The 15,168-nt window shown below is 42.8% G+C and overlaps 1 protein-coding gene across 1 annotated transcript in view; it reads right to left on the reverse strand.

Moving 5' to 3' along the window:
* Positions 1-508: 508 nt before the first annotated feature.
* Positions 509-15,168, reverse strand: part of LOC117470124 (membrane cofactor protein-like) — a 40,662-nt gene continuing 26,002 nt past the window's right edge. Inside the window, exons 7-9 of the mRNA XM_034114684.1 lie at positions 4,979-5,158; positions 2,867-3,046; positions 509-653 (exon numbers count right to left, since the gene is read on the reverse strand). Of these exons, the coding sequence (XP_033970575.1) occupies positions 589-653; positions 2,867-3,046; positions 4,979-5,158 (425 nt within the window). The 3' untranslated portion in view covers positions 509-588. The remainder of the gene's footprint in view (positions 654-2,866; positions 3,047-4,978; positions 5,159-15,168) is intronic.

The following is a 15,168-nucleotide window of genomic DNA, read 5'->3' on the forward strand; positions in this document are numbered from 1 at the left end:
CTCTCTCTCTCTTACACTCTCTCCCAACCTTGTGTACTTCTCTGCACTGAGCCAGTTGCTCAAACAGACAAGCCTGTTTACAGTTGTTGGTGAAATGCCGCTCCGCTGTCTTCATAACAGTCAAAGCATGAGACTGAAGTTCCCACTGTGGGTCAAAATAATGCGCTGTGATGTGCAGTCGACACATTGGATGCGATCCGAATCATCTCACGCAGCCCCTCTTCCTCCACAATGTTAAAAGAAGGAGCGTTACTCCATCAGCCCACTGCTAAAGTGTCTAGAGGACATAAAGGCCTGGATGGCGTGCAACTTCTTAAAACTGAATGAAGGAAAAACAGAAGTAATGGTTTTTGGTGGCACCACTTCTGTAGACCTGGGTTCCCTGGCTCAGTACACCAAGCCCACCATTACGAACCTTGGCATTAAAATGGACCGTGAACTAAAACTTGAGAGTCAGATTAAATCGGTGGTAAAAACAAGCTTTTCTCACCTGAGGCAGCTAGCCTGAGGCAGCTAGCCTGAGGCAGCTAGCCAAAGTGAAACCTTTTCTCTCCAGACAGCAGTTTGAGACAGTAATCCACGCCTTTGTCACCACTCGGCTGGATTACTGTAACTCTCTCTACATGGGGGTCGGTGGGTCCTCCCTCGCTCGTCTGCAGCGGGTGCAAAATGCAGCAGCAAGGCTTTTAACTGGCACACGGAAATATGACCACATTTCCCCCATGTTGGCTTCGCTCCACTGGCTGCCAATACATATTAGGATTCATTTCAAAATCCTTTTATTTACTTTTAAATCCCTAAATGGCATGACCCCACCATATCTTTCTGAGCTGCTCCACCCCTACACGCCCACCCGCCCTCTCAGGTCAGCGGATCAACTGCTCCTGAATGTGCCCAGAACCAAGTCAAAGCTCAGAGGGGGCCGTTGCTTCTCTGTAGCGGCTGCCACACTGTGGAACGATCTGCCCCTGCACATCAGACAGGCCGCCACACTGCCTGCTTATTGCTTATTTATTTGAAAACAAATGGTCCAGAGTAGAGGTAATAATGTTCATCCTGTGCTCTCTATATCCAATAATCGTAACAGAGTCAACATTAGTCCACAGAGAGTACAGATGTGTCCACAGAGAGTACAGATGTGTCCACAGAGAGTACAGATGTGTCCACAGAGAGTACAGATGTGTCCACAGAGAGTACAGATGTGTCCACAGAGAGTACAGATGTGTCCACAGAGAGTACAGATGTGTCCACAGAGAGTACAGATGTGTCCACTTTCTGGTTAAAACTGACATGTTTGATCCTGAAATGGACTCAGCATCTTCACTAACCCCCAAAACCCTCCAGAACTGTCCAAATCTGCCCAGCCATTTCTAACTTCTTCGTGGATTCATCTTCTTATTATAGACACATGCATTTCCAAACATTCGGTCTACCAACGCTGTAAAATGTATTATCTCTTACACACGGCACCTATTGCACTTCTGTCCGTCCTGGGAGAGGGATCCCTCCTCTGTTGCTCTCCCTGAGGTTTCTCACATGTTCCCTTTAAACTGTGGGTTTTTTCTCCGGAAGTGTTTCCTTGTACGATGTGAGGGTCTAAGGACAGAGGGTGTCGTTTTCTCATACTGATATTCTGCATAAACTGTGCTGTTATATTTGCTGTAAAGTGTCCTTACTGTAAGGTAATTATTACATGTACAGCACTTTGGCTGAACCAAAAATCGTTTTAAAAATGTGCTATATAAATAAAACTTGATTTGATTTGATTTGATTGAACTATTGTCTGCATGATGCTAATTAACGCAATTTAGGCTAATTGTGCAAATTGCCCAACATATGCAGGTTAGCATCCGGCAGTTTCTATGAGCTGCAAACCAGTACTCAACACTTCTAGGTTCAATAAACTGGCATCTGGACTCTAATCTCTGCAGATCCACAACACTTCACTCAGATGTGTTACCATATTGTAGTGTTGACTCATTTCCCCTTAATTGCACAGCCCTAATTGAAACTCCCCAGTTTAATATCTCTGGGTATTTTCTTTGAGACTTACGTTCACATTTAGAATACATTTCAACTTAATAGAGTGGTGCAGGAATGAGTTCTAAAACCAGGAAGTGAGTCAGCATTTCACCACTTCCTGTTCCCTGGTCTCAGAGCCAATGGGATCTCTCCATAGGATTTTTGAAAATATCTGTAAATAAGGTCTGTGGTTGAGACACATTGAAGAGACGGATCACGTTTTGTTCTAGGACATTAAATCCATCAGCAGTGACCCCACTGGTGATTTCTGAAGAGTTGACGTGTCTGAAAAACGATGGTTGTTACCAAGTGGCTGAATAGGACTACAGAAGTCGTGGAGGACGTTGTACGTCATCGCGCCGAACACGTGAACACTCCTCTAAGTTAGTTAGCCCTGTTCTGCTTGAAAGCAAGTCCCTGTCTCCTGCAAAGTGTTCAAACAAACGCTTCAACTCGTAACATTTAGAATCTGTGTGTCTGAATATGGATCTGAAGTTGGCGTGACGTTGAAGTCGTGCTGATGGACTCGGCTGTAGTTCCTTTATAGCATAACGTTAGCATTTAGCTTCTGGACATTAGAGTTATGATTAGAACATTATAAAAGTAGGGAAGACATGTGGAGATTATCCGGCTGAACAAAACGTGCATTTATCCAACAGGTTCGTTTTCCACAGACCTTATTTCCAGCTATTTTCCAAAATCCTCTGGAGAAATCCCGTTGCTTTTTGTGGAGGGAACCAGCAGCTTACTTCAGGGTAAACACGTCCTCCCTGCACCGCTCTATAGTGCAGCCCTAATTGAAACTCCCCAGGTTTATCTAAATAGGGTTTTCTTTGAGACTTACCTTCACATTTTGGGAGTTCAGGCTCCCACTGGCTGTTGATCCCACAGATTATGGTGGCAGAATTTGTCATCCTGTACCCCTCGTTGCACTTGAACGTGACGGTAGCCTTGTGAGTGTAGGGGCCCCGCGACCCCGACTCCCAATGACCGAACCCAACAACTGGCTCCTTACATTCAACCTCTGCAAGAACAACAGAATACACAGGAAGCAAATTCAGAAAAATGTCCAAAAACAACTGATTTAGATTAAATTAGAGTCAGAGCTGAGATGCAATGGGAACATGTTGAATGAATAAAAGAAGGAGAAACATTATAAAATAATATCAGGGTTTTTTCTAGAAAGATATAGTATGAGGGTACTGACATCATAATTAAGTCCCGCCCACTTTCCAGTGAAAATACAGCATTAGAGTGAAGTGAATAAAAGTGTCTTCACGTCTTAAAGCTGCCGAGTCATATTTTGCTCCTCAAACAACAAATAAATCCAGAGGTTTCTTTACTTCCTCTACAGAGAAAAGGAAAAGAGACAGAAATCTCAGTTTCAGTGTCAGACCCACCGGACATCCATCCCATAATTATTCTCCGTAAAACCAAGCTGTCTCTGCCGTCGCTCTGTTTGATGCTCATATTTCTGGAGTCATTATAGAGTGGCGAAGTCCCTCCCCTTCCGGTGGAGCCCCATGGGACCTTATTTGGGAAAAGTTATGTATTGAAGTCAATGGAGAGAGAAAGATTATCTTTCGATCCCGTTTGAATTGTGCCACGAATTACACATATGATGTTTGTCAATTTAAAAGATAATTTTGCAAGTCAAAAAAAAAAAAAGTGTCGTAAAACTGTGAAGTAACACATTTGTTTGTGTGAAACGCTCAATGAACTACATCTCTGGTCAACAACACACGTCACCAAGATGGCCGTCACTACTGTCATGTCAACAAACGATTGACTACCCTCACAATCACCACAATGAAACACGTCCTGAAGAATGTCATGCAAAGCCTGCCTTCCTTTGATTCTCTCTGAACTGCCTGGTCGTTTTAATGTTTAATGTCAACCATTTGTGCAGATAGCATGAAGTAGAGAAGATCGCCGATGCTAACGTTAGCGTTAGCATTTCTCCCCCGGAATTAAATGGTGTATTATAGAATGATCACACCGGTGACAGTACTATTCAAAGGGTTCACGAAATATGACTACTACTCTTACTGTTTAACATTTTGGGTTACTTAATGTTACTTCATGTTAAGGCTAATAAAAATGACAAGGCTGTAATGCTAACTAACGTGCTAGCTACTAGCTAGGTAGCTAACTTGATCCACACACTCCTCTTTCATCAGACGGGAAGCGAAAGAATGAGCAAGACCCATTGCTGGTATAATAACAACCTGGTACTAAGCACACAGGCATCTTGTTAAAGTTATCTTATCTTAGCCAGCGCCATATAGATAGATTATATCTATATTGCGCTGATCTTAGGTATCTGAATGGTGGAGGTAAACAATTGTGACATCACTTACGCGACTCTGGGATTTGTAGTCTTTCTAGTTACGTGTTTTTCATAGTCTTATATTTCAACAGTTTTACGACAAACTGTGACTTTTTTGACATGGAAATGATTTTTTAAGATTGACAAACATCATATGTGTAATTCATGGCACAATTCAAACGGGATCGAAAGATAAGTTTTCTCTCCCCATTGACTTCAATGCATAATTTTTCCGAAATAAGGTCCCATGGGGCGGAAGTAAGTGGGAGGGACTTCGCCACTCTATTCAGTTTCTGACGAGCAGGAATATTGTTTTCTGGAATCACTTTTACATTTTACGGGGAAAACCTGCGTTTTGGTTTGATGGCGCACGCCGAGAGTAAGAGGGTGCAGACATCCAATAAAAGGATCAAATAAAGATATTAATAAAAACTTAAGATGTTAAAGTAAAATGTCAAAAAAAATTAAGATTTAAAAAATGAACAAAGGAAGTCAAATTAAGAAAGATACGATTAAATAAAATGGGATGAAACGTTTTTTTATAAACATAAGAAAAGAAAAGAAAACGTCTAATAAAATAACAAATTAAAAGGGTTTGGGTGTATTGAAGATTCTAAAAGGACTTACGGACACACTTCGGGGCGGCCGGCTGAAAGACCCCGGTCTCTGAGCAGGACAGAGACTTCGATCCGTTCAGGGTGAAAGGTTCAGGACAGGAGAACTGGATCACCTCTCTGTATTCATACGTGTCTTTGACCGGAGAGAAGCTGCCGATGGTCGGATCCACCGGAGGTTCACAGTGCTTCACTGAAACATTCAATACATGGGAAGAGACGGAGAGTTTCTATGTTACAAACTCAGTAATCACATAGCAGATGCAAGGCAAATACGCTAGAACATTAGTATATTATCCAGGGGAACCAACTCAGATATCATTTTGCGCCAGCCTCTGAGATCTGAGATATTCTAAGAGAGGGCGCAAGTACACATTGTGTATTTATTCTTTATATTTATTACATATGTCGCCCACATGATGTTTTATAAGTTTCTACATCTGAACGTCACCTGGAAGAATCACATGTAAAAAAAACAGGGTAGGATTTTTGGGGGAAAAGTCAAAATTCTGACAAATGAAGCAAACATTTCTATATTTTTTATTAAAAATAAATAATTCTAAGTGCATTATGAGATTTATACGGAAGAGGATCAAAGCCACATGTGTTTTTTCTTTTTTTATTCTGAGAAAGAAGTCAGAATTCAGACTTTTTTGACTTTTGACATCTGATTGGCCGAAGACACTTGCCTCTTAAAAAGATGTATGTGTGAATCTAGTGGCGTCGGGGGAGTCTAAAAAATCCTGAGATTCACACTCAAATGCAGAGATTCACACTCAAATGCAGAGATTCACACTCAAATGCAGAGACTTTGAATGTCAAACATTAGTATTACCGTATATACATTTAAATACTCTACTTTGAATAATTTGTGTTTTCTATCTTTTCTATCTACAACTTCTCCCATTCAGAAATCCGAAATGAAAGCTCCCATGTCATGCTTTTCCGGTTATTACCCGTCCCCTTGTGTTATGAAGGTTGTTCTGCATGTAAACGGTCTGCAGAGTCACAAACCCTCAAAGTACACCCTGTAGCGAGTAAAACTCTAACACAGAAAATACCTCCCCAAAACGCCTCGTTGGAGATTTCTCATTTTCCAATGTTTTCTTCCTGGGCATCGTGACGTAGGGATACCCAGTAGCCACGCCCAGAGCTATGGCCACACCCTCTGCCAGCCGAACATATACTGTTGGAAGCTCAGGTTCAGTTCAAAACTGTGTCCAGTCATGCCAACGAGGGTCTGTTTCCTGTCTTGTGAGGGGAAATCTTCAATGTATGCCTTACCGAGGGCAGAACCACGACGAAGTCAGTGGTTGACATTTCTTGTGCACTGTTCCTTCAGATGTTCGAGCCGGTATTGTACTGTGTGCGCGGCATTTCACGGACCAAAGCTTCGCAAACATTGCAGCGATTCATGCCGGATATGCACAGCGTAGGACACTGAAGGACGATGCTGTTCCTACTTTGTTTGGACCAGCGGGAGATTCGGGTACACAACCTGTAAGTACGCATTGTTGTTTGTGTATTTATGATGTTTAAAACAAACAAGGTATCTACCACGACTGTTTAAATGGGTAAACGTTGTTGGGGCTGCTAAGCCATTGACACAATGCTAACTGGGCTAACTAAGTTGCTAGTGTTTCCATATATCAACTCCAATGCCAGCAGATGGCCTTACATGTATCTCATAGCAGGAGAATGTCTGCATTCACACACAAAATACTCATAGACAGTATACTCCGGGTGATTTACCGTACGGTCAGTCGCGAAACTTAATTACATTATAGTTGGCGTTCCTAGCATGTATGCTACCGAGCTAAACAAGAAGGCTACCAAGAGCTAGACATGCTAGGGAAAACATTGTTTTTATGCCAGCTACAATGATTGACCGAACGTAGCAGACTACCGTATAAGATTGCAATTGTAAACATGTTCTTGCTAGCCTAATATGAACCATTAGCTGTTGTTCATAGTAGGTTGGCATGTTACACTGAACAACTAGCAAACGTAGGTTAGCATATTAATCTAGCTGGCAAGCTAACGAACCTAAAACAACTAAGTTTCTCTAATATTTTGTGATTTGCATTTGATTTCGTCCAGCCAGATCAGGAAACTCCTGGTGTATCCGGCGGACAACACATGACGGGATGACCACTCTGATGCCTCGTCCTAAAAAGCCCCGGCAGCCGCTTACAAAGCTGCGATAGGCAAGATGCCGAAAACGCCTATAAGGGGAGGAATGGATGATATACAGTGTATATATATATGTATATTTACACATGTTCATTTTGTACATTTCTAAAAATAAAGTTTGATTGAAATACTTAGTAGCCTTTCTTCCCTGAATTATTTGCTCCTATAACATATCATCATATATAGCAAACCATGATACAGTAGTAGTTTATTACAGGTAAGAATAACTTACTCTTCTTCTGTTCTACGCCTCAAAGGTCTATAATCGAATCTGTACATGTTATGGAGGTTCTGCAGGGTGTGGGGTATGTATGGTGTATATCTTGGCATACTGTATAATGTTGTGTGCTACTGTTGGTGTTTGCAGCTAGCTGGCTACATCATGTTGTAACTGTCAGCTAGGCCACCTTTCTAATGTCTTTGCAACAAACGTTTTCCACTTCGGTAGGCATCATGGCGCAGTTTCCACAAGTGCACCTAAATAACAACAGTTGTAGGTACAGTTCGGTCAGTTAGCGTATAACATATACGGCTGTACCGACGCCATTGTAAAACTGATGTTCCGCTCAGAGCCGAAAAAAGCACTGTTAGACATGAGCGGAGCCTCTCTGGTGGTTGACTAATCAGAACAGAGTGGCCGAGCTGACCAATCAGAGCACACTGGGCTCACAGGGAGGGGGGGGGGCAGGAGCTCCAACAAGGTGTGTAGGACAGAGAGTGAATACACATACTATACAGAGATGCTGTATGAGAAACCAATGTGAGTTTGGAACATTGCACAATATACATTTATTTTAGTATACCTCAACAATGGAACTATGATCAGTAGAAATGGCCATGACAAGGGACCTTTAAATAAAAAAATCTATTAAAGGTGGGGTAGGTAAGTTTGAGAAACCGGCTCGAGATACACTTGTTGTTATATTCCATGGAATGCTCTTAACATCCCGATAGCAATGAATATCTGAAGTGCTTTGACAAGAAATCCATAAATAAATATCATCTGTGGAAGCTGTAGTACTGTAAAAAGCACGACCAATCATCTGAGCCGGCCCGGCTAAAATAACTGGATGGCCTACCTGCCTGTCAGCCTTCCATCTGTGCACAAACTTATCTCGTGCCCTCATTGGTCATGTGCGCGTTCGTGTGTGTTGGAGGAGGGGCTCTGTAAGGAAGTGGCAGATTTTCTCCGGTTGTGGATTTTCAAATTCTAGCGATCTCGAGCTGGTTTCTCCAAAAGTACCTACCCCACTTTTAATATGTAACAAATATATTCCATTTCAGAGCAGAAGAAACAGCCTTCAAGGGTCCAGCTCTGCACATAAATCATTCAGCAGTGCACAGTGAAGCTCAAACATTCAACTGTACGAACAAGCAATACTTTGAAATGCAAAAGTCTGTGTGTGTGTGTGTGTGTGTGTGTGTGTGTGTGCGCGTGTGTGTGTGTGTGTGTGTGTGTGTGTGTGTGTGTGTGTGTGTGTACGAGAGAGTCTCTTTAATCAATTTGTTCAACTCGAGCGTCACATTCTCGTGACGCGTTCTCGCAGTAGCCAATCAGCACAGATACTTCCCCACACTGCTGTCGAACCTGAGCAACTCCAACTTGTTGTAATAGTATGAGCTGATGTACTCGATGTCCTTCAGCTCAGAGGAGGTAAACTCACAGCGAGCAGTTATGTAATGCAGATATCAATCTGAAGCAGTGAAAGAGAGTCAGAGTGAGTCTCAGCTAGTCTCAGCTTGTCTCAGTTTGTCTCAGTTTGTCTCAGTTTGTCTCAGTTTGTCTCAGTTTGTCTCAGCTTGTCTCAGTTTGTCTCAGCTTGTCTCAGTTTGTCTCAGCTTGTCTCAGTTTATCTCAGCTTGTCTCAGTGAGTCTCAGTTTGTCTCAGCTTGTCTCAGTTTGTCTCAGCTTGTCTCAGTGAGTCTCAGTTTGTCTCAGCTTGTCTCAGTTTGTCTCAGCTTGTCTCAGTGAGTCTCAGTTTGTCTCAGTTTATCTCAGCTTGTCTCAGTGAGTCTCAGTTTGTCTCAGCTTGTCTCAGTTTGTCTCAGTGAGTCTCAGTTTGTCTCAGTTTGTCTCAGCTTGTCTCAGTGAGTCTCAGTTTGTCTCAGCTTGTCTCAGTGAGTCTCAGTTTGTCTCAGCTTGTCTCAGTTTGTCTCAGCTTTGGTCTCAAAGTTTGTCTCAGCTTGTCTCAGTGGTCTCAGCTTTGTCTCAGTTGTCTCAGCTTAGTCTCAGTGAGTCTCAGTTTGTCTCAGTTTGTCTAGTTTGTCTCAGTGAGTCTCAGTTTGTCTCAGTTTGTCTCAGCTTGTCTTCAGTGAGTCTCAGTTTGTCTCAGTTGATCTCAGTTTTGTCTCAGTTTGTCTCAGTGAGTCTCAGTTTGTCTCAGTTTGTCTCAGTTTGTCTCAGTTACAGTAAATACAGTAATATGAATGAGAGTTGTGGAGGGTACCTGCTGTGCAGACGCTGAGGAAAGAAGCCATATGATCCTCATCTTACTTCACAAACTCTGAGAGGGGCTCTAAAAACCAGAGACGTCAGCTGACCTGCAGCGTCATCTGTTGCTAGGGAGACAATCCAGGGTAAAATCACCCAGAGAGAAGAGTGAGAGAAGAGTGAGAGAAGAGTGAGAGAAGAGTGAGAGAAGACTGAAACACAGAGTCAGACTAAAGACTGAAACACAGAGACAGACTAAAGACTGAAACACAGAGACAGACTAAAGACTGAAACACAGAGTCAGACTAAAGACTGAAACACAGAGACAGACTAAAGACTGAAACACAGAGACAGACTAAAGACTGAAACACAGAGACAGACTAAAGACTGAAACACAGACTAAAGACTGAAACACAGAGACAGACTAAAGACTGAAACACAGAGTCAGACTAAAGACTGAAACACAGAGACAGACTAAAGACTGAAACACAGACTAAAGACTGAAACACAGAGACAGACTAAAGACTGAAACACAGACTCAGACTAAAGACTGAAACACAGACTCAGACTAAAGACTGAAACACAGACTCAGACTAAAGACTGAAACACAGACTCAGACTAAAGACTGAAACACAGAGACAGACTAAAGACTGAAACACAGAGTCAGACTAAAGACTGAAACACAGAGTCAGACTAAAGACTGAAACACAGAGACAGACTAAAGACTGAAACACAGAGACAGACTAAAGACTGAAACACAGAGACAGACTAAAGACTGAAACACAGAGACAGACTAAAGACTGAAACACAGACTAAAGACTGAAACACAGAGACAGACTAAAGACTGAAACACAGAGTCAGACTAAAGACTGAAACACAGAGACAGACTAAAGACTGAAACACAGACTCAGACTAAAGACTGAAACACAGACTCAGACTAAAGACTGAAACACAGACTCAGACTAAAGACTGAAACACAGAGTCAGACTAAAGACTGAAACACAGACTCAGACTAAAGACTGAAACACCCCTACTCAACTTCACTCCTGCCACCTTTTAATTCCATGCCGTTACTGTAACCCATCCTATACAATTAACCATTGTTGTTCTCTACCATCCACCAGGCGCCTTGGGGGACTTCCCGGAGGAATTAGATAATCTCCTCTCACACATCCCTGAAACTGGCCCTCCCGCTGTACTTCTCTGAGACTTCAACCTCCAGACAGGGAAGATATCTGAACTAACATCTCTTTTAACCGCCTTTGCTTTCTCACTGTCTCCATCCCCACCAACTCATAAAGCTGGCAATGTCCTTGATCTCATATTCTCAAGGAACTGCACTACTTCTAACCTCTCTGTAAACCCACTTCACACCTCCGATCACTTTTTCATTTCATTCTCTCTACCCCTTTCCAAACATAACAAACTAATCTCTTCTCATCCTGCACCTGTCCGCCGTAACCTTCGTTCCCTCTCCCCCTCTACCTGTGCCTTATCGGTGCTCTCAGCCCTCCCTTCCTCTGACTCGTTCCAACTCCTGCCTCCAAACTCTGCTGCAGAAACTCTCCTCTCTAGTCTTTCATCCTCTCTGGACTCTCTCTGTCCTCTCACATCTCGGCGGCCTCGTCAGTCCCCTCCTGCTCCCTGGCTAAATGATGCACTGCGTGCTAACAGAACCATCCTTAGGGCAGCAGAGCGGAAACGGTGGAAATCCAAACACCATGACGACCTCCTAACCTATCAGGCTCTCCTCTCCTCTTTCTCTGCTTCCATCTCTCAGGCAAAAAGCACTTTCTTTCAAGATAAGATCCATTCTTCCTATTCCAATCCCAAAAAACTATTTTCCATCTTTTCCACCCTCGTAGAACCCCCCAAAGCCCCTTCCCCCTCCTCCCTTCTGTCAAGCGACTTTGTTTACTACTTTGAAAAAAAGGTTGATGATATTCGCTCTTCTTTTTCTGACTCACCATTACTCACCTCTGGGTCACCAGACCCACCTTTACTCACCGCTGGGTCACCAGACCTACCTTTACTCACCTCTGGGTCACCTGACTCACCTTTACTCACCGCTGGGTCACCTGACTCACCTTTACTCACCGCTGGGTCACCTGACTCACCTTTACTCACCTCTGGGTCACCTGACCCACCGTTCACCCACTCACTAACCTCCTTTTCCCCTCTCTCTCCGAGTGAGGTTCTTACCCTCATTACCTCTGCCCGTCCTACCACCTGTCCTCTGGACCCTATCCCCTCAAACCTCCTTCAGACTATCGCTCCTGATATTCTACCGTTTCTCACCCATTTCATCAACACTTCTCTAACTTCTGGTCACTTTCCAAACAGTCTCAAGGAGGCAAGAGTAAACCCTCTCCTAAAGAAACCCACTCTCAACCCGTCTGATGTTATAAACTACAGACCTGTCTCTCTCCTCCCGTTCCTGTCTTTAAACAACTCTCCTGTTATCTCCATCAGAACAACCTTCTGGATCCGCACCAGTCTGGTTTCAAGGCAGGTCACTCCACAGAAACTGCTCTCCTTGCTGTCTCTGAGGAACTGCACACGGCTAAAGCAGTGTCATCATCCTGTTGGACCTGTCTGCTGCATTCGACACGGTGAACCATCAGATCCTCCTTCACACTCTCCAAGAACTTGGAGTTTCAGGTTCTGCACTTTCCCTCCTCACCTCCTACCTCAAAGACCGCACCTACAGGGTAACTTGGAGAGAGTCCGAGTTCGACCCTTGTCAATTAACTACAGGGGTCCCTCAGGGCTCTGTTCTTGGTCCCCTCCTTTTCTCCTTGTACACAAACTCGCTCGGATCAGTCATTGGCCCGCATGGTTTTTCATACCACTGCTACGCTGACGACACTCAATTCATTCTGTCCTTTCCCCGCTCAGAGACCCAGGTCGTCGCACGCGTCTCTGCTTGTCTAGCTGACATCTCTCAGTGGATGTCTGCTCACCACCTCAAGATCAACCTTGACAAGACTGAACTGCTTTTCCTTCCGGGAAAAGATTGTCCCACTCTTGACCTAACAATCAACATCGGCCCCTCTGTTGTTTCCCCGACTCAGACTGCAAGGAATCTGGGTGTGACCCTAGATAACAAACTGTCCTTCACTGCAAACATCGCTGCTACAACCCGCTGCTGCAGATACACTCTTTACAACATCAGGAGGATACGTCCCCTCCTGACCCAGAAAGCCACGCAGGTTCTGGTCCAGGCTCTCGTCATCTCACGCCTAGACTACTGCAACTCCCTCCTTCTCTAAATATAAAATATTTTTTTAATTTAATGAGTAAATTAAGATAGTGAGTTTTTAAAAACAGAAGTATCATAACCCCTGCAGAGGTATGAGGTATTTCTGCTGCTGTGGCAGAGTCTCACCACCAGGTGGAGACAGAGACTAATCAAAGCATTAACTGCTGATGATAATGAATACAATTTAGAAATCATTATTCATTTCTCACGGTTCAACTAGAGACACCTGCACTGAGAGTGACCTGAGAGAGACAGGGTCTACAGACTCACCTGAGAGAGGCAGGGTCTACAGACTCACCTCAGAGAGAGGCAGGGTCTACAGACTCACCTGAGAGAGACAGGGTCTACAGACTCACCTGAGAGAGACAGGGTCTACAGACTCACCTGAGAGAGGCAGGGTCTACAGACTCACCTGAGAGAGACAGGGTCTACAGACTCACCTGAGAGAGACAGGGTCTACAGACTCACCTGAGAGAGACAGGGTCTACAGACTCACCTGAGAGAGGCAGGGTCTACAGACTCACCTGAGTGAGGCAGGGTATCCTGGTCGTAGAGCTTAAAGTTGTGTTGGCAGCCTGCCTCCTTCTGAGCTCTCTCTCTAGCCAGTTCTGAAGGATCCTTGTTGAAGCGCTCTGCGTTCATCAGCCCCAGATCAGTGTACCTGCGGTAGCGGTGAGGATCTCAGCCTGCCGTCACTGACGTTGAACCAGAAAACCAAAACATCAGCTGTTAGCTGTTAGCACACATAGCTCACAGCTCCTCATATCTGTTAGAACAACAGCTGTGCACGTGCATGACAACCAAACAAAATAAACAACGCAATACAGCTATAGATACAAATAGAGAAATAATATTACAAATATAGTTTTGGGAGTCTCATTTGACCATTTGTCAGACCGGTTCCTCTCAATCAGTCACTATTCCTTTTCGCTGGTTTGAATCTTAAACATTGTATTTTTTGACATTTCCAAAATATGTGTGCATGGTTGGCCTCTGATTCTCCACATTCTCTCCAGCACAGAGGGTTTGTATTTAGGTATTTACTCTGAATCTTAGGTGTGAAATCTGATCAAATGTTTCCATGAGTATTCTCTCCATGTCCGTGAGTTGGCTGATGATGTTTCTTCCACATGTTTCCCATTTCCCTTTTCTATATTTAGTTGAAGGTTTATTTGTGGACAATACTTTGTATAGAGCAGGTATGATTCTGACTTTGGTTTGTTCCAGATAGTTTGTTCCAGATATTTGGAGCATAATAACTGAAGCTGTTTCTCCATGTTCAGGAACTCCCATCCCCCGAGTATTATTTTCTCAGCTCTGTGATAAAAAAACACAATTTTTAAATAAATATTCCATTTGTGTAAAATGTAAAAAAAAGATTTGAAAAAAGGTTGTAATGCAGTATATCTGAAATAATGAAATTAGAAGGTGTTTGACTATGTGTATGTGTATATGTGTATATGTGTATATGTGTGTATGTGTGTATGTGTATATGTGTATATGTGTGTATGTGTATATGTGTATATGTGTGTATGTGTGTATGTGTATATGTGCGAGTATGTAGGTGTTTATGTATATGTGCATATATGTATATATGTGTATGTGTGTGTGTGTGTGTGTGTGTGTGTGTGTGTGTGTGTGTATGTATGTGTGTATGTACATATGTGTATATGTATATATGTCAAAGCAGACATGAACAGATTAATAATAATAATAATAGCAATAATAATTAATAATAATGATATTTATTGTAGATTATAGATTATAAATAAATCATTTAGGGACAAGAGGGTGAGATTAAATAAATGATACTTCTTCTCACTCCTTTTCGAACACTAGATGAGGGACTGTTTATGTTGCTAATGCTGTTGTTGTAAATGCCATTTTTTTGTTTTGATTTCTCTTACATGACTATGCACTGCAACATTTTTTTTGTTTTGTAATTATTTATTTTACTTGTTCGAAATAAAATGTATCACTCAATCAATCAATGAAATAAAGTCAAAGTATAATATGTCAGAAAGATGAAGAGTGCTTTTTAAACACACAGATTGTTTGTTTGGCACAGAGCTCACGGTAAAATATCCTTATTACTTATCATATCTGCACAAACAATATATCGATTAGCAAGCTGAGATTCCACAGATTCCAGAAATATAAGTATCATTACTGACCGATCAGAACTCGCGACATGAGAAGCTAACACAGACATCACACCACGTAGCATTAGGTAGCCAACACGGCAATATGTCTTACCTTTGTTGTTTTCTGATCAAAAGTTGATCAAAATGATAGCTCCCAGAGTGTATCGCAGCTT

This window comes from Trematomus bernacchii, unplaced genomic scaffold (genome assembly GCF_902827165.1).
Source record: "Trematomus bernacchii unplaced genomic scaffold, fTreBer1.1, whole genome shotgun sequence".
Classification (NCBI taxonomy): domain Eukaryota; kingdom Metazoa; phylum Chordata; class Actinopteri; order Perciformes; family Nototheniidae; genus Trematomus; species Trematomus bernacchii.